The sequence below is a fragment of the Prunus persica genome, chromosome G4 (assembly GCF_000346465.2).
Source record: "Prunus persica cultivar Lovell chromosome G4, Prunus_persica_NCBIv2, whole genome shotgun sequence".
Taxonomy (NCBI): Eukaryota; Viridiplantae; Streptophyta; class Magnoliopsida; order Rosales; family Rosaceae; genus Prunus; species Prunus persica.
This window is the reverse complement of record NC_034012.1, coordinates 8405880-8428030: the sequence shown is the minus strand read 5'-3', so window position 1 is coordinate 8428030 and position 22151 is coordinate 8405880. Positions and strand designations below refer to the sequence as shown.

Below are 22151 nucleotides of genomic sequence, written 5' to 3'. Positions count from 1 at the left end.
TCTGATTGGAAGAATCTAGAATAAGTACCAAGTATAAAAAGGAAGAGAAATAGAATATCTCTATCTGCCCTGCCGTGCCTAGGAGTCTCCATTTCTGGTCGTTTGACTATTTCTTCTGCCTAGATTTTTTGTCCATAAATACTCGAACTGAGACTCACTCTAACACCACAGCCACAGCTTCATATCTAAGCTGAAGTTTTGTAACCCTCTAAAAAACTTTTCATCAACCAATTCAAAAGCTTCAATCTTTAATGGCGGATCAGGTGGTTTTGTTGGATTTCTGGCCCAGCCCTTTTGGGATGAGGCTGAGAATTGCTCTGGCTGAGAAGGGCGTTCAGTATGAGTACAAAGACGAGGACTTGAGGAACAAGAGCCCACTCTTGCTCCAGTCGAACCCGGTTCACAAGAAGATCCCGGTGCTCATTCACAATGGCAAAGCGGTCTCTGAGTCCCTCATTGCGGTTCAGTACATTGATGAGGTTTGGAAGGATAAGGCTCCTCTGCTGCCTTCTGATCCTCACCTCCGAGCCCAAGCCAGGTTCTGGGCTGACTACGTTGACAAGAAGGTAACTTTTTCTAATATACTGATTTGCATTTGGAATGTGTTGGAAGTGAAACAATTTTTTGTTTTTTGTTTTGGGTCGTGGGATTGAAACAATTGAAAAGATGGGATTAATGCAAAACCAGAAGAAAGTTTGAAATTAGTTTATCTGGTTTTGATTTTGACAATCCTATTAACCCTTTAAGCTTTCTGCAATTCTGGTGATGTGAAATGCAGATGTATGAGATTGGGAGGAAGGTGTGGACAACTAAAGGAGAAGAACAGGATGCAGCAAAGAAGGAGTTCCTTGAGTGCATTAGTGTGCTAGAAGGTGAGCTTGGAGACAAGCCTTACTTTGGGGGTAAGACTTTCGGATTCGTGGACGTGGCGCTCATTCCTTTTTATACCTGGTTGTCTGTCTATGAGAAGTTTGGCAACTTCAGTGTGGAGGCAGAGCACCCAAAGTTTATTGCATGGGCTAAGAGGTGCCTGGAGAAGGAGAGCGTGTCCAAGTCTATTCCTGACCAGCAAAAGGTCTATGACTTCGTTTTGGAAATGAGGAAAAAACTTGGAATAGAGTAAATGGGAGGAAGCAAGTTTGTTAGATCGTGTGCTTGTTCTGTCTTTCAAGTTTGAACTTGTTTTCGTTTCTTTAAGATTAGAATAAAAGGGCACTTGACCAAGCCCTCTACAGTATGAGGCACTTTGTCGTTCCTTTCTCTGGTCTTATGTTTCTTTGTCAATTGCTTTTGTAGTCAAATTATCATATTGTTGTTGACTTCTTGTTGTAGTAAGGAAATTTTACATGATCAAATTTCTTATTCAGTGAGCTAGTTTGCTTCTAGAAATTTCTTATTCACTTGCTGCAAACACTGCTCATGCAGCTGCTTGGCCATTGCCATCAATCTGCCTCACCCAATCCCTGGGGCTACATTTATGATATGTCCTGTGCAGGCTCAAGAAGCTATGACTGATTCACTTACTTCCTCCACATCCTTAACATGGTGACGTGTTAGGTTCTTGGAGGAAAATAGCTTATTGATTCTCTCTGCATTGTAGCTCAGCCAGTTAAGAGCATTCGCTTCAATTCATCCTCTCCTTGTATCAGTTTTATGAAAAAGAGAACGCGTAAAACGTTTAAGCAAAAATGTGTTACAAGTTATGGTAAGCAAAAATTCATGTACTTCAATTAATTCTGAATTTGATTTAGCTTTTGTAAGAATGTGGCAGTTTAAACTACTCTAGATTACAGAAAGTGGTCGGGGAAAGATTATCTAGTCTAAACAGGATTGAGTAGGATCAATTCGGTTGCAAGGTGATGGACATACTGCAGATTAATTAGTATTAAGTATTAACAGGATTTAACAAAAATGAGTTACACGTTGTGTCCTCAGTCCTTATCCTACAGTCACCATTTTTGTATATATATGGGATCAGAGGTCCCCAGTTGTCATCAAGGAGAATAAAATCTTTTACTATTTCAATCATTATATTTGTAACCCCTGTAAAATCAAGCAATTCAAATATGTCAATGGCGGATGAGGTGGTGTTGTTGGACTACAGGGCCAGTCCTTATGGGATGAGAGTGAGAATCTTTCTGGCTGAGAAGGGCATTCAGTACGAGTCCAGGGAAGAGGACTAGTTGACCAACAAGAGCTCACTCTTGCTGCAGATGAACCCCTTTCACAAGAAGATCCCGGTTCTCATTCACAATGGCAAACCGGTCTCCGAGTCTCTCATTGCGGTTCAATACATTGACGAGGTTTGGAAGTATAAGGCTCCTCTATTGCCCTCTGATCCTTACCTTAGAGCCCAGCTGCCCAAGCCATGTTCTGGAATATGTTCCATCCCAAAACCAATTAGCAATTAGGGGAGTAGCCCAAATCCTTATAAACCCAGACTAGGTCCTTTAACTTTTTAATATGAGACAAACATTCTCAACAACAATAAGCGCTAATTAGTTAGTAAGTTAATATTCTAACACCTCGATTCAGTGCCCCACACAATATATCCCACAATCTGAATTGTCCATTCTTTAGCTGTTGATTGAAAGATAATATGTGTGAAAAATCACTCCAATTGAAAAACGCCAAGTTATATGACTGTGACATTATAAATAATTACATAGGTCTAAAATATAATTGATCCAATGGTTTATAAGTTGTTGAGAATCCTTCTATTGCCTTTTGATGTTGATAATCCAGATTGTTGTCGCAAAGAATTATATTTCTTTTAAGTTTGATTCAAATCTTGACACATTGCACGTGCAACACCATATAGAAAAATCTTAATAGTCAATTCTCATTAATGATACAGTAAGAATTACACTTTTTATAGCTTACATTTACAAGAGAATTAGCTGAACTAATCATGTACCTGTTCCAACAAAACCTGCCACTTGGACAGATTAGACTTAAGTAACAGATTGCTGACTAAGATCTTGACTCAGACTCGTGTTTCCTTCATCACACCAAAACCTAACTTTAGTCTTTGAATCCAATGTAATGATTTTTATTTTTATTTTTTCTGTACTAACCGGAAAAAATTTCGTGTGAACGTCAATACATGGAGGGTTGAGGGCCCCATTTTTATGGTTCGCCTCGGGCCTCTGGAATCTCATGACCAGCGCTGAGGTGTGAAATGAAGGTATATGAGAGTGGAAAGAAGACATCGAGAACCAAAGGAGAAGAACAGGAAGCAGCAAAGAGGGAATTCCTTGAGTGCATAAGGTTGTTAGAAGAAAAGCTTGGAGACGAGCCTTACTTTGGGAGTGAGAACCTCGGATTCGTAGAAGTGGCACTTATTCCTACCTATAGCTGGTTTTATGTGCGCGAGAAATTTGGAAACTTCAGTGTGGAGGCAAAGCACCCAAAGTTTATTGCATGGGCAAAGAGGTGCATGCAGAAGGAGAGTGTCCAAGTCTCTTCCTGAGCAGAAAAGGGTCTACGAATTCGCCCTGCGCCTTCAGAGTAAACTTGGAATGGAGTAGATGGGAAAAAGCATGGGCATAAATAAGATATCATCCATGTACTTGTTCTGTGTTTTTTAAGTTTCAACCTCTGTTTAGGGTTGTTCTGAAATTAGAATAAAAGGGCAGTTGGCCAAGTTGCCAAGCCCCCTCTACTTTGTGGAGGCACTTTGTTGTGTCTCTGGTCATATACGTTTTGTAGTCAAATTATCAAATTGTTGTGAACTTGTTATGACAAAGCTCAACAAGCAGCCAAAAAAATGCAACTCAGAAACACCCTTTCTGCATATGAACACTTTATTCATAACAATAGGCAAACACATCAAAGTGTCTGCATTACTATTGTCGACGGCAAATATCATTATTGACTGGAAAAACAAAGCTGAAAGGAAAAAGATCCAGAAGAACAGCCTAACATATGATTGCAGGATTTGCTAACATGGTGACCATGTTGATAGAGTCTGCGGCTGGCTAGCAGCCTGTTCTATACCCAATTAACAAGAGACTCATACACCTTTTTAGGGTCTGCAAGAGATTTCGACACGCTCTCCCGCTGCATGCACCTCTTGGCCCATTCAATCAGCTTGGGGCACTCTGCCTCTGTGCTGAAGTTTCCAAAAGTCTCATATGCATAGAACCAGCTGTAGAATGGGATAAGAGCAATGTCCAAGAACCCAAAGCTCTCACCCTCAAAATAAGGCCTGTCTCCAAGCTCTCCTTCCAACTGCTTAAGGGCTTCAATGAATTCCTTCTTGCCTGCCTCTTGTTCCTCTCCTTTTGTGCCCCATATTTTCCTCGAAGCAACGTATAGCTGCAATTTTTGCAAACATTACATCAAAATGAACTCCTAGAAATTATTCAATTGGATTAAACTGTTTTTTCTAGTCCCCATTCCAAAACTTGAAATTAAAACTCTGTTTTTGCCAAGGTTGAAGGCTTGTTGCTCCTCTAACACTAATCAGTTTCTATTTTCAAAAAAATTCCACTCATTTATCCAGACACACAGAATTAATAAGATATTTTTAAGAAGTGGACTTATTTTATTTTTTTATACAATCTTCCCAGATAGCAAGCAAGATCATGTTGTAATTGAGCATACCATAGTTTCAAGGTCTGGTGTGGAACAGAGTGACCCATTGAAAAACCCACGACAAAACAGTTTCTCATTTATGTAAATCCTTTCAATTTGGTCTAATATAAGTAAATTTTAACCTGGGAAAACTTCAAATTTTCAAAATTTTCTATAATTTTTCTGGAGTTGAATTGCAATCAGTATATATAGCAGCTTTATATATAGAACAAAAGGCAAGAGACAACTTAGACAAGCTAATTACCTTCTTATCAATGAAGTCAGCCCAGAACCTTGACCGAGCTCTCTGGTAAGGATCAGAGGGAAGCAGAGGAGCTTTGTCCCTCCAGACCTCATCAACATACTGCACAATGATCAGAGACTCACAGATCGGTTTACCGTTGTGGATGAGAACCGGGATCATCTTGTGAACCGGGTTCATCTGCAGAAGCAATGAACTCTTGTTCCTCAAGTCCTCCTCTCTGTTCTCATACTTGACACCCTTCTCAGCCAGCGCCACTCTCGCCCTCATCGCAAACATGCTTGCACAGAAGTCCAAAAGAACAACCTCATCCCCCATTGTTGACTGATACACAAAACAAGCTTCTTCTTCTTCAAGCTCTGTCTAGCTTGACTGAAAGCAAATATATAAGAGCATTTCCAGCAAGGGGACCAAGGGGAGGGGGTTGGCCCAAAAACCTGTTCCCAGCAACAATACAAGGCCCGGGCGCAAGGTGGGATCCAGCAAACTGGGCTGGTCTAAGGGCAAGGCTTGTCCGAGCGTTGGCCCGAGTTTTCCACTGACGTCAGCCCTGGCGTTCATATTTTTTTTAATGTTGGCGCGTGCAACAACGTTAAAAAAAATTTGAATGCGCCGCTACAGTGCGGCCAATGGCTCTCTTCCACGTGTCGCACTCTGGGCTCTCCGATAAGATTTTTTCCTCCAATCCAACGACAACCAATTTTTGTGCAATAAAAAAATGAAAAAAAAAATCAATTTTAAAAATAAAAAAACCAAAAAATTGCTGAATTTTTTTTTCTTTCTATAAATACCAATTAATACTTGATATGAGTTTTGAAACTGAAAATCTTATCCGATATAAATAGTATTGACACGTAGGAACCCAAAAATCTTATTCGAAAATATTATCCAAATTAATTGTTTAGGTAAAAAAAGTTGTGAAAAAAACAAAAAAATGAATAATATTTGCCATGGCAAAGGGCAACTGCTGGAAACACACATTGTTTTTTGCGAGGGCAGCCACTATTCACTTGAATAGTAGCTGATGGCAAGGGGCAAAATGCTGGAAGTGCTCTAAAGGTGTTTGATTTGTTTGCATCTGCTAAAAAAATGTACTTGGCGACTGAATTTGGGAAGGGGCGTCACGTGGCATGCTGTATGTGGTTTTGCTTAAGAGCACTTCCACCCCCTCCCCTTCTACTAGGCTTTAAAAACAACACCCATAGAGGACAAATTGCCATAGCAAAAAGTGGGCCCACGAAGCTGAGCAAGCCTAAGGCAAGACTTGCTTAAGCAAGTGACGTCATGCTGACGTCAGCAATCAATTTAAATACCAAAAAAATAAAAGAAAATTTTTTTCTATAAATACCTAGTCATGTTCTTCACTTCACTTACCAAAATCCATACAAATTACTCTCCCCGTATTTTATGTAAATAGTGGTTACCCTGGGTTGCCATAACAATAGATGGGAATACATCAAAAAATTGCTAGGACAGTCACTATTCACATGAATAGTATTTGCCCTTACTTGCCCTTTGTCATCGCATAAAGGTGTTGTGTTTTCCAATTCCAATCAAAGTTTTCCACCTACTTTGCTTTCGCTTTTACATGTGGAATTTTTGTGTATATCTTCTACCATATTTTGAGACCATATTTTTTTATGGGTCAAGTCAACTGTTCTATTTGTATACAACTATTTCCGTTTAGGATATATACCGAAAAAATATAAAATAAAATAAAAAAATCTGAATTTTTTTCCTATAAATATCTAGCCATGTTCTTCGCTTCCCACACCAAAATCCATACAAATTCCTCTCATCATATCTAACAATGGATGGGAATGCATAAAAAAATTGCTAGGACAGTCACTATTCATGTGAATAGTATTTGCCCTTACTTGCCCTTTGTCATGGCACAAAGGTGTTGTGTTTTCCAATTCCAATCAAAGTTTTCCACCTACTTCTTGCTTTCGCTTTTGCAACTTGCACTACGTGTGGAATTTTTGTGTATGATAGAAAAAATTGATAGGACAGTCACTATTCACATTAATAGTATTTACCCTTACTTGCCCTTTGTCATGACACAAATGTGTTGTGTTTTCCAATTCCAATCAGAGTTTTCCACCTACTTCTTGCTTTCGCTCTACGTGTGGAATTTTTGTGTATGATAGAAAAAATTGCTAGGACAGTCGCTATTCACATGAATAGTATGTGCCCTTATTTGTCCTTTGTCATGATACAAAGGTGTTGTTTTTTCCAATTCCAATCATAGTTTTCCATCTACTTCTTACTTTCGCTTTTGCAACTTGTGCTAGGTGTGGAATTTTTGTGTATGATAGAAAAAATTGCTAGGACAGTCGCTATTCACATGAATAGTATGTGCCCTTATTTGTCCTTTGTCATGACACAAAGGTGTTGTTTTTTCCAATTCCAATCATAGTTTTCCATCTACTTCTTGCTTTCGCTTTTGCAACTTGTGCTACGTGTGGAATTTTTGTGTATGATAGGCTTCTTCTGTTCAGGTATATCTTCTACCATATTTTAGGCCATATGTTTGATGGGTCAAGTCAAGAGGTCTATTTGTAGACAACTATTTCCGTTTAGGACATATTCCACTAGCAACTTGTCAAATTGCTATGTAGAGTCTTACTAATTCACTTATTATAAGAAAAATTTGTCTATATTCAATAAAATAGAAAATATTAAGGACATAATAAATAGGCTTGTTCTGTTTTGGGCTTAGTCAACTTGTTTTAAATTTTTTTAAAATTTGAAGTCAATGGGCCTCTGCAAGTGCTTTAGGGCCTCTTTAATTTGTGGAGGAAATAATATCCTGCAGTCACCATTGTTGTATATATATATGGGATCAGAGGTCCCCAGTTGTCATCAAGGAGAATAAAAAGCTTTTACTATTTCAATCATTATATTTGTAACCCCTGTAACTTTGTATCAAGCAATTCAAATATGTCAATGGCGGAAAAGGTGGTGTTGTTGAACTACTGGGCCAGCCCTTATGGGATGAGGGTGAGAATCGCTCTGGCAGAGAAGGGTATTCAGTACGAGTCCAGGGAAGAGGACTACTTGACCAACAAGAGCTCACTCTTGCTGCAGATGAACCCGGTTCACAAGAAGATCCCGGTTCTCATTCACAATGGCAAACCGGTCTCCGAGTCTCTCATTGCGGTTCAGTACATCGACGAGGTTTGGAAGGATAAGGCTCCTCTTTTGCCCTCTGATCCTTACCTTAGAGCCCAAGCCATGTTCTGGGCTGACTTCGTTGACAAGAAGGTAATATTACTAATTTGTGTTTGGAATATGTTAGAACTTTAAGATTTTTGTGATACATGGAACTATTACTGAGGATGTGTAAATTATTAGAATGATAATTAAATGGAAATAGGATAAATGCTTGTGTTTTCAGTGTTACAATAAGTGCTAATTAGTTAGTAAGTTAATAACATCTCGATTGGGTGCCCCACACAATCAATATGAACTGTTCATTGAAAGATAATATGTGTAAAAATCCACTCTAACCGAAAAACGCCAAGTTATATAACTGTGACATTATAAATAATTAGCCTCTCTGCACGCGCTTTCGAGCCTACGAAAGGCTTTTTTTTATAAATTTATTTTAGAATTAAAAAAGATAATTAATGGGTAGTTGTGTTTCATAAAAATAAGATTTAGTATCTGAATTTTCTTTTAATTTTGAATGTTTCACCATTCTCTATCTTTTACTTTATATATATACATTACATAGGTCTAAAATATAATTGATCCAATTATACATAGTTTTTATGGTTCGCCTGAGGTGTGAAACGCAGGTATATGAGAGTGCAAAGAGGACATGGAGAACCAAAGGAGAAGAACAAGAAGCAGCAAAGAGGGAATTCCTTGAGTGCATAAGGTTGTTAGAAGAAGAGCTTGGAGACAAGCCTTACTTTGGGGGTGAGAATCTCGGATTCGTGGACGTGGCACTTATTCCTACCTATAGCTGGTTTTATGCGCGCGAGAAAATTGGAAACTTCAGTGTGGAGGCAAAGCACCCAAAGTTTATTGCATGGGCAAAGAGGTGCATGCAGAAGGAGAGTGTGTCCAAGTCTCTTCCTGACCAGAAAAGGGTCTACGAATTCGCCCTGCGCCTTCGGAGTAAACTTGGATTGGAGTAGATGGGAAAAAGCATGGGCATAAATAAGATATCATCCATGTACTTGTTCTGTGTTTTTTAAGTTTCAACCTCTGTTTAGGGTTGTTCTGAAATTAGAATAAAAGGGCAGTTGGCCAAGTTGCCAAGCCCCCTCTACTTTGTGGAGGCACTTTGTTGTGTCTCTGGTCATATACGTTTTGTAGTCAAATTATCAAATTGTTGTGAACTTGTTATGACAAAGCTCAACAAGCAGCCAAAAAAATGCAACTCAGAAACACCCTTTCTGCATATGAACACTTTATTCATAACAATAGGCAAACACATCAAAGTATCTGCATTACTATTGTCGACGGCAAATATCATTATTGACTGGAAAAACAAAGCTGAAAGGAAAAAGATCCAGAAGAACAGCCTAACATATGATTGCAGGATTTGCTAACATGGTGACCATGTTGATAGAGTCTGCGGCTGGCTAGCAGCCTGTTCTATACCCAATTAACAAGAGACTCATACACCTTTTTAGGGTCTGCAAGAGATTTCGACACGCTCTTCCAAAAGTCTCATATGCATAGTACCAGCTGTAGAATGGGATAAGAGCAATGTCCAAGAACCCAAAGCTCTCACCCTCAAAATAAGGCCTGTCTCCAAGCTCTCCTTCCAACTGCTTAAGGGCTTCAATGAATTCCTTCTTGCCTGCCTCTTGTTCCTCTCCTTTTGTGCCCCATATTTTCCTCGAAGCAACGTATAGCTGCAATTTTTGCAAACATTACATCAAAATGAACTCCTAGAAATTATTCAATTGGATTAAACTGTTTTTTCTAGTCCCCATTCCAAAACTTGAAATTAAAACTCTGTTTTTGCCAAGGTTGAAGGCTTGTTGCTCCTCTAACACTAATCAGTTTCTATTTTCAAAAAAATTCCACTCATTTATCCAGACACACAGAATTAATAAGATATTTTTAAGAAGTGGACTTGTTTTATTTTTTTTATACAATCTTCCCAGATAGCAAGCAAGATCATGTTGTAATTGAGCATACCATAGTTTCAAGGTCTGGTGTGGAACAGAGTGACCCATTGAAAAACCCATGACAAAACAGTTTCTCATTTATGTAAATCCTTTCAATTTGGTCTAATATAAGTAAATTTTAAGCCGGGAAAACTTCAAATTTTCAAAATTTTCTATAATTTTTCTGTAGTTGAATTGCAATCAGTATATATAGCAGCTTTATATATATAAAAAAAGGCAAGAGACAACTTAGACAAGCTAATTACCTTCTTATCAATGAAGTCCGCCCAGAACCTTGACCGAGCTCTCTGGTAAGGATCCGAGGGAAGCAGAGGAGCTTTGTCCCTCCAGACCTCATCAACATACTGCACAATGATCAGAGACTCACAGATCGGTTTACCGTTGTGGATGAGAACCGGGATCATCTTGTGAACCGGGTTCATCTGCAGAAGCAATGAACTCTTATTCCTCAAGTCCTCCTCTCTGTTCTCATACTTGACACCCTTCTCAGCCAGCGCCACTCTCGCCCTCATCGCAAACATGCTTGCACAGAAGTCCAAAAGAACAACCTCATCCGCCATTGTTGACTGACACACAAAACAAGCTTCTTCTTCTTCTTCTTCAAGCTCTGTCTAGCTTGACTGAAAGCAAAAATATAAAGGTGTTTGATTTGTTTGCATGTGCTAAAAAAATGTACTTTTTGATTTGTTCGCATGTGCTAAAAAAATGTACTTGGCGACTGAATTTGGGAAGGGGCGTCACGTTGCATGCTGTATGTGGTTTTGCTTAAGAGCACTTCCACCCCTCCCCTTCTATTAGGCTCTAAAAACAACACTCACAAAGAAAAAATTGCCAAAGCAAGAAGTGGGTCCAGAAAATTGAGCAAGCCTAAGGCAAGGCTTGCCTAAGCAAGTTCACGTCATGCTGACATCAGCAGTTAATTAAAATACCAAAAAAAAAATTTTAAAAATACAATAATCAGAAAAAAAATTTCTATAAATACCTAGCCATTTTTTTCACTTTACACACCAAAATCCATACAAATTCCTCTCCTCGTATTTTATGTAAATAGTGGTTACCCTTGAGTTGCCATGACAATAAATGAGAATGCATCAAAAAATTGCTAGGACAGTCACTATTCGCGTGAATAGTATTTGCCCTTACTTGCCCTTTTGTCATGGCATAAAGGTATTATGTTTTCTAATTCCAATAAAAGTTTTCCACCTATTTCTTGCTTTCGCTTTTGCGAGTTGCACTACATGTGGGATTTTTGTGTATGATAGGCTTCCTCTGTTCAAGTATATCTTCTACCATATTTTGAGACCATATTTTTGATGGGTCAAGTCCACTGGTCTATTTGTATACAACTATTTCCGTTTATGATATATACCAAAAAAATTAAAATTAAAATTTAAAAAATCAGAAATTTTTTTTTTATAAATATCTAGCCATGTTCTTCGCTTCCCACACCAAAATCCATACAAATTCCTCTCCACATATCTAACAATGGATGGGAATACATAAAAAAATTGCTAGGACAGTCACTATTCACATGAATAGTATTTGCCCTTTGTCATGACACAAAGGTGTTGTGTTTTCCAATTCCAATCAAAGTTTTCCACCTACTTCTTGCTTTCGCTTTTGCAACTTGCACTACATGTGGAAATTTTGTGTATGATAGGCTTCCTGCGTTCAAGTATATCTTCTACCATATTTTTGATGGGTCAAGTCAACTGGTCTATATGTATACAACTATTTCCGTTTAGGATATATACCAAAAAAATAAAAATAAAAAATAAAAAAAATCAGAATTTTTTTATTTATAAATATCTAGTCGTGTTCTTCGCTTCCCACATCAAAATCCATACAAATTCCTCTCCTCATATCTAACAATGGATGGGAATGCATCAAAAAATTACTAGGATAGTCACAATTCACGTGAATAGTATTTGCCTTTACTTGCCCTTTGTCATGGCACAAAGGTGTTGTTTTTTCCAATTCCAATCAAAGTTTTCCATCTACTTCTTGCTTTCGCTTTTGCAACTTACGTGTGAAATTTTTGTGTATGATAGGCTTCTTCTGTTCAAGTATATCTTCTACCATTTTTTAGGCCATATGTTTGATGGGTCAAGTCAAGAGGTACTATTTCCGTTTAGGACATATTCCACTAATCAACTTGTCAAATTGCTATGTAGAGTCTTACTAATTCACTTATTATAAGAAAAATTTGTCTATATTTGTTGTAAAAGAATAAAAGAATAAACATGTGGAGCCCACTAACTATTCATTACTGTTCATTACTATTCATTTGGCGGCTTGATAGAGTTTTCATTACTGTTCATTACTGTTCATTTGGCGGCTTTGATAGAGTTTGTCTGTCACGGGTGAACAGTGATGAATAGTGATTATTTCAGCCTATAAATAAGAAGAGAAACGGAAAGAAGAAGAGAAGAAAAAAGAGAAAGGAAGAGAAGGAAGAAAGAGGAAAGAGAGAGCAGAGAGAAATTCTCCTAGAGAGAAAATTCAGTGAGCCACATATATTGTAAACACTAAACTTGTAGCCCTATTATTTTACATAGTGGAAAAGTTACTACTGCTGCTCTCCGAGGACGTAGGCATAGCCGAACCTCGTTAAATGCTGTGTCTCATCTACTTTACGTGCAGCTCTGAATTATCGCACATATTCTAGGTTATTTTATAACACGTTATCAGCACGAGAAGCTCTCAGGTATAATTTTTGTGCTGCACTATTATTTATAATACTAACCATTATGTTGATGTAAAGAAGAAAAGCCAACGTATCTAGCTTTCCACTAATATATCAGTATAATATATATATATATATATTATATATGAAAAGTTGATGGTAATATAATATACTATATTTATCTGCTTTTCTATTACTAACCATTAACAAAAATGGACCCTTGGTAATACTAAACATATTATCAGTGGGAGACCGTTACTAATACTAACACTTTCCTTATCTTGTTCAAAGTGGTGGTTTTTATTCCCACATTTTTTTTATTTACTATATGGTGTAGGTTTATTACCCATACAACAGTATTTATTTAAAAGGGTGGTGCGGGTTTATCGCCCACGCCTTTGCTTTTATTTAAATGTATGGAGCAGAATTAGTGCCCATATAAGCACGTTTACTTTACCGCACATTTAATTTTATTTAAGATATGGTGCGGGATTAACGTCCATACAGCAAGCTATTTAATTTATTTAAAGTATGGTGCGGGTTTATCGTCCATACCAGTAATTTATTTATCAGCAATTTATTTTATGGATTAATTGTGCTGTATGATGAGTTTTTACAGTGTGCAGATCAGGACCAGAAGTTCCTTGATCCTCATCATACAATTACATCAGGACTTGAAGATCATTGATGATAATATTGATATGAGAGCTGGCAGTCTCTCCGGTACTATACTTGTAAACATGTGATTGGACTTAAAGGTCCTTGATCCCTGACATGTGAATAAGGACCTGGGGTTCCTTAATGATGTAATAGTACCGTATTGGTTCATAGTGCCGTACACATGGATGATAACTGTACTGGCAGATGTACTGTACACATGAATAGATATGTATTCATGACTTGATGAACAGTACTATTCACATGAATAGTGACGTATGCATAAATATGGGCCATGGATGATAACTGTACTAGCAGATGTACTTTACACATGAATAGATATGTATTCATGACTTAATGAACAATACTATTCACATGAATAGTGACGTATGCATAAATATTAACCATTTTGGATAAACCGTCACTATATACAAAAGGGAACCTGCAGTTCCTTAAACTCATGGATGAGAAATTAAATGAGATGCCAGAAGTTCCTCAAAATATGACAATTATGTAAGGGCTTGAAGTCCCGGAATATGTACAGAAAATTGTAAAAATGTCCATACCATGAGAATATGTGGCTTTGGCCTGAAGTTCAAAATTTAAGAGTATTGAGAACCTGAAGTTCCAACAATTAAATGGACAACCCTTGAGGTATTATTGCAAATTGTGGTACACTACATATTTCTTTGGCATAAGAAGATGATGAATTTAATAAAGTTCGATTCTGTTATAATCGACACCTCAAGGAAGAAATATATTTTGTGAATTCCGGTTGTTAAGAATACACCGCGAAATGGATAATATCAATATAAACCTCAAATAACGAATTGAGGCTCCCCACATATTTTATTATACCTGGGGCGGAAGCCCATGGATCCAAATATATGAGAGATCCTGAACTTGAAGTTGTGGGTATATAGTAGTTAATGCTCTTCACTACTATATTGCGATATTATCGTGGCTTTTACTCAATTCATATTTCATGTCCATTTGAAAAGGGCAAATAAATTCTGAGTTTGTGCCCAGGCCAAAAGTTCCGGGCTACCATGCAATTTGGGAGAGACAATGTGGTTATTTGAACCTATAAGGCACAAGGTTCCAAACCGTCATTTTGAAAAGACGTAAAAACCACAGGTGCAAGTTTAAGAATGTGCGCAATTATTATTACAGAAACATACAACAGATAGATTTTTTTCACCTGCAATGAAGGTGCAGGCCCTGTAAAATCTATAAAATTACATTATGTTCTGGAAGCCTCTGAAGGAAGAGGACGGCGCCTCTTAAGCTTAGCCATGAGCTTCTCGTGGTCTCCCAAAATTCTTTCATTGGAGACCTGCAGCATGTCTAGCCTTCTCAGTGTATCAACTGAGTACGAACTCACCAGTTTCAACAAGGAATTATTCTCTCCTTTAAGTTTCTCAACCTCCTGTTGAGACTCATGAAGCATTCTTTGGAGAGACGAATTTTCAGTTGTCAGCTTCTCAACCTCGTTTGCTCTAACACGCAAACGATCAGCCATGTTAGAAACAGAAACAGCACTCTGAATGCTAAAAGCCATTGAGTCATCAATAGCCTCTTCCTCAGACCTCCCTGTTAACAGCATTTCATCCATTGGAGTAATGAAATTCCTAGCTACTATGACAGCAGTAGCATCATTCATCATCACAGAATCATTAACTGTGAGATGACGATTTTGGGATACAAAGGATGGACGCCAAACTTTGGCGTCACTGTTTGCTGTTGGAGCATCATTTAAATTGAAATAATTTGGGCAGGAAGAAGAGGAAGCCATTTTTGAGAAGGTTTCGAAGAAAGTCTTAGGAAAACTAAAGTTTCAGAAAATGAAGAAATTTGAGTTGAAACGCAGTTGCTCCAATCAAGTTTTACAAAGGCCATATCTATAGAAGGTAATATGGCTACTGTTTTTCAGGACCCCAATATCTTCTCGAATCCCCATATTATCTTTTTCTTTCCTAGAGTCCAAAATTTCACGTGGCCTCTAATAATGCCTGTCGGCACTTTCGACGTTTTCAAGCATTATTTTCAAAGCCGATCTTGCTTTACGGATTTCACAGAGATACTTTTTCAAAAGCATCCCGAGAATCTCGCACTTTTTCAACAGCATCCCGAGAATCTCGCAATTTTCCTATGGTTAATTTGAAATTCACCGGTTCTACCTATTCATTGTATTTGTGTATAAATGTGTTACTAACGAAATTTTCTTTGCAGAAGACATCCAGTTTACTCCATACCTAGTGATGCGATATCTACTTGTTTTTCTTATCAGTAAGCACTTAATATGCCTGAGAAGCAAGACTATCTCTGATCATCCATTCAGGAAGCAAGACTATCCCTGATCATGTTTCTACAAGATCAGGGAATTGTAAAGGCGGCCTTATGCTCTAATCTCCTGAGGTCCTTCTAGACTAGGAGATATGAGAGCTTATTGTCTGCTCCCACCAGCTTCCTTCCCTAATTGCTTACCTTCTCTTGCAATCAATATCACATTATTTTTGCATTTTTTCTCTTTTTATAACTCTCTGTTCATAAGAGATTTTATTTCTTTAGAATGAACATCTGAATAATGAATCCATGAAGTAATCCTAACTATGAGGGTTATTTGTTTTGACAGAGGCAAAAGAGTTGTGATTTTTGCTCTTGCAGGATATAACTAGATCATCAAGCGCTACATTATATTTACTGGGCTGATATGAGCTTGAATGATACTTGAGAAAAGTTTCTCCCACCTAAGGATGTAAGCAATACTTGTGTTATTTTATGCTTATATATCTATTTGATATTTTATCTTGAAAGGTAACCAAATGGGGAGATAAGTCCGTTCCAAAAGAATGACTTGTATGTATCCATGAATTATTAATGCAAATTTTACAGATTGCAAGTTGGATACATTGATAATACACTGCACAGATTAAAAGTCCCATAAGAACATAACATGGGTATAGCAGTGATCAATATGATGCACGCCTGTTGCGTAGCAAATGATGTGGATTGAAGTCCCAAATGGACAATCCTTTGACATGTCAATATTGATATTATGCACGCCTAATGCGTAGCAAATTATATGGGTTAAAGTCCCATAATATGGGTTAAAGTCCCAGAAATTAATTGACATGTATGTATTAATCTGTGGCATGCCTGCAACATGACAGATATATGGGTTCTCAATGTTCCAACTCCCTAAATAGAGATTATCCACGCCCTACTACTAAATAACGCTCCAATGGAGGTTATAATCCACATTCTCACATAATAAAAGCCCCATGAAGTGGCTTGGGTACCCAAAGGCAAATAAATGCTTTTAATTCATGCATGCGCATGCACATGAGAATGGTGGGATCATGAATTGATGAATGACAATTTTTGGTTTTGGAGTAGCTACTCAAATCATCAATGGGCTGTGTTGATTGGAACCACGTTCAATTATTAAATGTCGACAATATCATTGGCCAAAATGGAATGAGGCAATTCCATTATAGATGAGAATGAAAGTGAAAGAACAAACCCACAGTACGAACCCTAAAAGATGTTAATATTAAAAGTTATACTTGGGTGTTCGGAATAAAAAGGGAATATACCTACTTTGTATGACACAATGTTTTTGACATAAACAAGGGATGTTGGGTTTTCTCCATATTTATAGATTCAATTGTGCCCCTTTATTGCACATTTACGGAGACCAACATGTTATCTTTAAGGGTTATTAAATGCACAGAGCATATCACCTGAAGTGATTCCCTAAAGATGTATAAATAGCTGGGTTAAAGCTATATAATGTGTCATAGAGTTTAATCCCTTTAAACAAAATCCTTGAAAGGATTGAAATTGCATGAAGCAAGTCTGTGGACATGTGCCTGAAGCACGAAATCTGTACTCAATATTAATGTACATAAATTGCCTCAGTGAGTATATTGATTATAATGTGTTTGCAACACATTAAAGCTTCTCAAGAATTCCAGAAATATTTGTCTCGACTTAAAGATCGAACATTATGCCAACGAGATACTTGCTTATACTAAGAAAGTATTGAAGCATTTTTATGAGGATTATCCGTTGGGCACTTTAAGGATTTTCCGGAAGTATGTTGGACCGGATATCATATTTTCCAGATAAGGCTCAACTCCATCACCATCATTTTGGGATGATGTGAGGTATATTTGATGCTATTTCCGCATAACACCATGTATGGGCATATTCTTTCAAGTGAACTTATAAATAGCCCAAGCGTTATTAGATATGCGGACTCTGAAAATTTCTATGATTTACATAGAGATAGCTCACTGGAAATATATTTACTATATGAATTGTTGGTGGCTACATCATCCACTCACTCCGAAAGATTCTCAATCCAAAAGATAATCATGAAGACATCAGGGGGAGATATTAATCAGGGGGAGCATCCAGAAGTATGCTATACAGATTGTTGTACTCTTCTTTCCATCAGTTCTCTACCTTACTAGGTTTTCTCCAAGCAAGTCTTTAATGATACAACCGACATATCATTAGTGGTCTCCAAGGGGGAGTGTTGTAAAAGAATAAAAGAATAAACATGTGGAGCCCACTAACTATTCATTACTGTTCATTACTATTCATTTGGCGGCTTGATAGAGTTTTCATTACTGTTCATTACTGTTCATTTGGCGGCTTTGATAGAGTTTGTCTGTCACGGGTGAACAGTGATGAATAGTGATTATTTCAGCCTATAAATAAGAAGAGAAACGGAAAGAAGAAGAGAAGAAAAAAGAGAAAGGAAGAGAAGGAAGAAAGAGGAAAGAGAGAGCAGAGAGAAATTCTCCTAGAGAGAAAATTCAGTGAGCCACATATATTGTAAACACTAAACTTGTAGCCCTATTATTTTACATAGTGGAAAAGTTACTACTTCTGCTCTCCGAGGACGTAGGCATAGCCGAACCTCGTTAAATGCTGTGTCTCATCTACTTTACGTGCAGCTCTGAATTATCGCACATATTCTAAGTTATTTTATAACAATATTCAATAAAATAGAAAATATTAAGGACATAATAAATAGGCTAGTTCTGTTTTGGGCTTAGTCAACTTGTTTTAAATTTCTTTTAAATTTGAAGTCAATGGGCCTCTGCAAGTGCTTTAGCGCCTCTTTAATTTGTGGAGGAAATAATATCCTGCAGTCACCATTTTTGTATATATATGGGATCAGAGGTCCCCAGTCGTCATCAAGGAGAATAAAAGCTTTTACTATTTCAATCATTATATTTGTAACCCCTGTAACTTTATATCAAGCAATTCAAATATGTCAATGGCGGATGAGGTGGTGTTGTTGAACTACTGGGCCAGCCCTTATGGGATGAGGGTGAGAATCGCTCTGGCTGAGAAGGGTATTCAGTACGAGTCCAGGGAAGAGGACTACTTGTCCAACAAGAGCTCACTCTTGCTGCAGATGAACCCGGTTCACAAGAAGATCCCGGTTCTCATTCACAATGGCAAACCGGTCTCCGAGTCTCTCATTGCGGTTCAGTACATCGACCAGGTTTGGAAGGATAAGGCTCCTCTTTTGCCCTCTGATCCTTACCTTAGAGGCCAAGCCATGTTCTGGACTGACTTCGTTAACAAGAAGGTAATATTACTAATTTGTGTTTGGAATATGTTAGAACTTTAAGATTTTTGTGATACATGGAACTATTACTGAGGATGTAGATTATTAGAATGATAATTAAATGGAAATAGGATCAATGCTTGTGTAAAAATCCACTCCAATCAAAATGCAGGTATATGAGAATAGAAAGAGGGCATGGAGAACCAAAGGAGAAGAACAGGAAGCAGCAAAGAGGGAATTCCTTGAGTGCACAAGGTTGTTAGAAGAAGAGCTTGGAGACAAGCCTTACCTTGGGCGTGAGAACCTCGGATTCGTGGACGTGGCACTTATTCCTACCTATAACTGGTTAAGTAGGCGAGAAATTTGGAAACTTCAGTGTGGAGGCAAAGCACCCTAAGATTATTGCATGGGCAAAGAGGTGCATGCAGAAGGAGAGTGTGTCCAAGTCTCTTCCTGACCAGAAAAGGGTCTACGAATTCGCCCTGCGCCTTCGGAGTAAACTTGGAATGGAGTAGATGGGAAAAAGCATTGGCTACTTGTTCTGTGTTCGAAGTTTCTAACCTCTGTTTTGGGTTGTTTTGAAATTAGAATAAAAGGGCACTTGGCCAAGCCCCCTCTACTTTGTGAGGCACTTTGTTGTGCCTCTGGTCATATACGTTTTGTAGTCAAATTATCAAATTGTTGTGAACTTGTTATGACAAAGCTCAACAAGCAGCCAAAAAAATGCAACTCAGAAACACCCTTTCTACATATGAACACTTTATTCATAACAATAGGCAAACACATCAGAGTATCTGCATTACTATTGTCAATGGCAAATATCCGGAAAAACAAAGCTGAAAGTAAAAAGATCCAGAAGAACTGCCAAACATTTGATTGCAGGACTTGCTAACATGGTGATCATGGTGACAGTCTGCTGCTGGCTAGCAGCCTGTTCTATAATCCTACCCAAATAGTGAGAAACTCATACACCTTTTTCGGGTCGGCAAGAGATTTCGACACGCTCTCCCGGCGCATGCACCTCTTGGCCCATTCAATCAGCTTGGGGCACTCTGCCTCTGTGCTGAAGTTTCCACAAGTCTCATATGCATTGAACCAGCTGTAGAATGGGATAAGAGCAATGTCCAAGAACCCAAAGCTCTCACCCTCAAAATAGGGCTCGTCTCCAAGCTCTCCTTCCAACTGCTTAAGGGCTTCAATAAATTCCTTCTTGCCTGCCTCTTGTTCCTCTTCTTTTGTGCCCCATATTTTCCTCGAAGCAACGTATAGCTGCAATTTTTGCAAACATTACATCAAAATTCCACTCATTTATCCAGACACACAGAATCAATAAGATAAATTTTTTTTTTAAAATGGACTTGTTTTATGTTTATTTTTTATACAATCTTCCCAGATAGCAAGCAAGATCATGTTGTAATTGAGCTTCAAGGTCTGGTGTGGAACAGAGTGACCCATTGAAACTCCCATGAAAAAACAGTTTCTCATTTATGAATTCAATTTGATCTAATATAAGTAAATTTTAACCTGGGAAAACTTAGATTTTCAAAAAAATTTATAAATTTTCTGGAGTTGAATTGCAATCAGTATATATATGTAGCAGCATTATATATAGAAAAAAAGGCAAGAGACAAACAACTTAGACAAGTTAATTACCTTCTTGTCAATGAAATCAGCCCAGAACCTTGACCGAGCTCTCTGGTAAGGATCAGAGGGAAGCAGAGGAGCTTTGTCTCTCCAAACCTCATCAACATACTGCACAATGATCAGAGACTCACAGACCGGTTTACCGTTGTGGATGAGAACCGGGATCTTCTTGTGAACCGGGTTCATCTGCAGAAGCAATGAACTCTTGTTCCACAAGTCCTCCTCTCTGTTCTCATACTTGACACCCTTCTCAGCCAGCGCCACTCTCACCCTCATCGCAAACATGCTTGCCCAAAAGTCCAAAAGAACAACCTCATCCCCCATTGTCGACTGATACGCAAAACAAGCTTCTTCTTCTTCTTCAAGCTCTGTCTAGCTTGACTGATAGCAAATATATAAATGTGTTTGATTTGTTTGCATGTGTTGAAAAAATGTCGTGGGCGGCCGAATTTGGGTGGGCGTGTCACGGGGCAAGCTGTAAGTCGTTTTGCTAAAGAGCAAGCCCGAAGGTGAGATTTGCTGATGTTAGCGTGGCATCAGTGTGGCATCAACGGTGAATTTAAATACCACAAAAATTAATATAAAAAAACCAATTTAGATTTTTATGGGCCTCTGCAAGATTAGATGAAATTGGTTTACTATCTATCACAATATTAAATTTTAGCTCGGGCCTCAGGAAGAGTCACTATTTCTATTTTGGAGTTTTTTGTGTTAAATTTCAGAGAGATGAGCTAGCGGTTCACTACTAGCAATACCGATATTGTCCCCAACTTAACCATCTACAAAGCCCAATAGGTGTGGAATTTTATCACAAAGACCTCAATGATATTAGTAGTGAAACCATTCATTATATGTTGTACTTTATTTAGTCCAATTTCCAATATGGGACTTGTATTCTTCAACATTTTGAAATGAGAATAAAAGGGCACTTGTAGTCAAATTATCAAAATTTTGTCAACTTCTACTAGTTGTTTTCTTGTCACCCACATTATGATATGCTCTGTGCAGGCTCAAGAAGCTATATATATCACCTACTTTGAAGCCAAAAAAAAAAAAAACAAGCAATCGCATACCTCCTTCAAATCTTATATATGCCTAAAAAGTCACTAAAAATTGTATAATTTTCAATTCACTTTCTGATCCATAGCGTTTGTGTTGCGTGTTCAACGTCCTTGACCCGAAAAAAAGGTGGTCTAAATTCTTTTCTCCTAAGATTATTATTAACCCTAAAATTTTCTGCAATTTTGGTGATGTTAAATGCAGGTGTATGAGATTGGGAGGGTGGTATGGACAACCAAAGGAGAAGAACAGGAAGCAGCTAAGAAAGAGTTCCTTGAGTGCATTGGATTGCTAGAAGGAGAGCTTGGAGACAAGCCTTACTTTTGGGGTGAAACCCTCGGGTTCCTTGTTCCGTTCTATAGCTTGTTTTATGTGTATGAGAAATGTGGCAACTTCAGTATAGAGGCAGAGCAGCCAAGTTTTATGCATGGGCAAAGAGGTGCATGCAGAAGGAGAGTGTGTCCAAGTCTCTTGCTGACCAGAAAGCGATCTATGACTTGTTTCTGCAGCGCATGAAAG

At 38.0% G+C, this 22151-nt stretch overlaps 4 protein-coding genes and 2 pseudogenes across 5 annotated transcripts; 4 read left to right on the top strand and 2 right to left on the bottom strand.

Annotated features, from left to right (window-relative positions):
- Positions 80-1370, top strand: LOC18778816 (probable glutathione S-transferase). The gene is made up of 2 exons (XM_020561747.1): positions 80-566; positions 779-1370. The coding sequence occupies exons 1-2, from the start codon at positions 252-254 to the stop codon at positions 1121-1123; spliced, it is 660 nt and encodes a 219-aa protein (XP_020417336.1). The 5' UTR covers positions 80-251; the 3' UTR covers positions 1124-1370.
- On the top strand, positions 2073-3748 carry LOC109948533 (annotated as a pseudogene).
- LOC18779399 (probable glutathione S-transferase parC) lies at positions 3771-10613 on the bottom strand. 2 transcript variants are annotated; one of them, XM_020561748.1, is made up of 3 exons: positions 10239-10613; positions 9542-9714; positions 3789-4147 (listed from the first exon to the last, which is right to left on the bottom strand). In XM_020561748.1, exons 1-3 carry the CDS (start codon positions 10551-10553, stop codon positions 3994-3996), a joined length of 642 nt encoding a protein of 213 aa, XP_020417337.1. In that variant the 5' UTR covers positions 10554-10613; the 3' UTR covers positions 3789-3993. The 2 variants fall into 2 exon arrangements, with proteins under 2 accessions (XP_007212046.1, XP_020417337.1); XM_007211984.2 differs by lacking the exons at positions 9542-9714; positions 10239-10613 and adding an exon at positions 4844-5219 and having other exon boundaries at positions 3771-4320.
- LOC18779958 (probable glutathione S-transferase) lies at positions 7685-9461 on the top strand. Its single transcript, XM_007212587.2, has 2 exons — positions 7685-8107; positions 8644-9461. Exons 1-2 carry the CDS (start codon positions 7784-7786, stop codon positions 8986-8988), a joined length of 669 nt encoding a protein of 222 aa, XP_007212649.2. The 5' UTR covers positions 7685-7783; the 3' UTR covers positions 8989-9461.
- LOC18778812 lies at positions 18568-19679 on the top strand (annotated as a pseudogene).
- Positions 19672-20965, bottom strand: LOC18779428 (probable glutathione S-transferase parC). Its single transcript, XM_007211980.2, has 2 exons — positions 20583-20965; positions 19672-20198 (listed from the first exon to the last, which is right to left on the bottom strand). The coding sequence occupies exons 1-2, from the start codon at positions 20895-20897 to the stop codon at positions 19866-19868; spliced, it is 648 nt and encodes a 215-aa protein (XP_007212042.1). The 5' UTR covers positions 20898-20965; the 3' UTR covers positions 19672-19865.